The following is a 2,090-nucleotide window of genomic DNA, read 5'->3' as shown; positions in this document are numbered from 1 at the left end:
AGGAGGAGGAGGAGAAAAAAAATCACCCTGGAAACTCAGGTTGGGGCTCCTATTTTTTTATTTTATTTTATTTTTTAGGGAAGGATCTACAGGGTGTTCAGGGTCTCACTATTAGATCGGACTCGTAGTAATCCACCTGTTTACAGCCTCCCAAGAGCTGGGATTACAGGTGTGCACCACCACGCCCAGTCTCAATGGGCGACTCAGCCTGCTCTGGGGGTGGGGCCAGCACAACAGGCCTGGGATGGAACCCCGACCCCTGTTCCTGCTTGCAGGCGCTTTAATCCGCTGAGCTGTTTGGCCGGCCCTCCTATTCATTATTGGCTACAGCAGCCCAGCCTGTGTGTCTGTACTGTGGCTAGAAAAGAATTACCCCCAGCTTCCAGCCAGGAAGAGGCTGCACAAGACCCTGCGGGGTCGGGGAGCACTCTCAGCTGGGTGACAGGCAGTGAGCCTTCGGGGACTAGAAGTGGAGTGGCTGCTGCAGTGGTGAGGCCTGTGCTCCCGACCTGTTCCCCTCCCTGCTGCTTCCCTCTTTGAATCTATGCAAACACTTCTGGCCTGGGTGGGAAGCCCACCCTTCACACAGGCGGCTCTGTGCCCCTCTCACCTTTGATGTACTCGCAGTTGTACACGCTGCGCTTGCCCAGGGCGCGGAGGTAGATGCGGGCAGGGCCCTGGGCCGGTCGGCTGGCATTGATCACCTGGAAGGTCTCAAAGGGGGGGATCAGCACCTCTTCCTCTCCAGGGAAAAAGGAATAGCCCTTGATAGGCGCGCCTAGGCAGGTCCAGATGCCGAAGAAGGTGTCCTGGCCGAACTGCTGGGCTGCGACGTTCTGCAAGGACGCGGAGGCGAAGCCCCCCAGCCTCACTGTGGCCCCAGGGCCCGTTGGGCGTAAGCGCAGGCCGTGCACCCCGCGGTACACCTGGTGGCACCGGGGCGGACCCTGGCCCGCGCCCAGCAGCTGCAGGGCCTCTGTGAGCAGGAAGTGCAGCGTCTTGAAGGGGAAGCGCTGCAGGTAGTGCGCCCGGGAGCGGCCCGCCTCGCGCACCGCCGCGTTGAACTCCTTGTGCAGCGGGCTGTTGGCCGTGTAGGCCAGGAGCGCCACCCCGTGCTCGTCCCGGAAGCCCGGCGGCGCGGGCGGCGCAGCGCTCGGGCCCCACGGGGCGCCCCAGGCCTGGCGCTCCCGCCACTGCCCGCCGGCCAGCGCCCAGCCCTCGGCGTACACGCGGTTGGCCTGGAACTCCGAGTGGTTGAGCTCCGGGAGCGCAGCGCGCATGGCCGCGGCGCAGCCCGCGTACTGGTCGTCGAAGGAGGCCAGGGCCATGTCCAGGGCTGCTTCTTGAGAGAAGGTGCCTCGCCGGGTGATGGAGTGCCTCTGGGCCTGACGGACAGACCGTGGGCCCCGGTCACCCTGGGATCGGAGAGAAGAAAGAGGGAAAGGAGACAAGGAAAATCATGACTAACAACTGTACTTTTGGAAAGACTGCAACGTCCGGGACCGGGTGAAAGTCACCCAAGGCGATCCACGTGGGCACCCCGGGGTCGACGTGGGCCCCTTTCCTTCCACGCCCAACACACCCCGAGTGCTCAAGGATATTCTACGTCCTTAGATTGGCTTAGTTAAGAGAGTAAAGAGCAAAAACCTGATCTTACGATAAAAAAAAAGACTGGGAGAATTCAAAGAATGGTTAAACTATCCATCTAAAAACAAAACAAAAAAATAAAAATAAAAAAATTTTTAAAAAGGGCCGGTGAGATGGCTCAGCGGAATAAGCGCTTCCCTGGCAAGCACAAGGGCCTGAGTTCAACCCCTGGTTCTGCAAAAAAAAATAAAAATAAAATAAATAAATAATAAAAACAAAACAACAACAACAAAAAAACTAGACTGAGCTTCTACCTGTAAAATGGGCCAGTATCCTTCTGGAGGTGGGCCAGCTTTATCACAGGTTTTCACCCCCTGGGCAGAAATATAAATATTCCCGGTTCCAAAAGAAAGTATGGGGGCTGGGGAGATGGCTCAGTAGAATAAGCGCTTCCCTGGCAAGTGTAAGGGCCTGAGTTCAATCCCTGGTTCTGCAAAAAAAAA

General features: G+C 57.5%; 1 protein-coding gene across 7 annotated transcripts in view; it reads right to left on the bottom strand.

Moving 5' to 3' along the window:
• The window catches only part of Art1 (ADP-ribosyltransferase 1), a 26,243-nt gene that overhangs the window by 3,688 nt on the left and 20,465 nt on the right, over positions 1-2,090 (bottom strand). For all 7 annotated transcript variants that reach the window (XM_023702102.1, XM_023702105.1, XM_023702103.1 and 4 more), the window contains one exon: positions 611-1,415. In XM_023702102.1, the coding sequence (XP_023557870.1) occupies positions 611-1,415 (805 nt within the window). The remainder of the gene's footprint in view (positions 1-610; positions 1,416-2,090) is intronic.

The sequence above is a fragment of the Octodon degus genome, unplaced genomic scaffold (genome assembly GCF_000260255.1).
Source record: "Octodon degus isolate 3935 unplaced genomic scaffold, OctDeg1.0 scaffold00146, whole genome shotgun sequence".
NCBI classification, from domain to species: Eukaryota; Metazoa; Chordata; class Mammalia; order Rodentia; family Octodontidae; genus Octodon; species Octodon degus.
The sequence above is the reverse complement of the archived record's forward strand: the minus strand, read 5'-3'. Positions and strand labels throughout refer to the sequence as shown.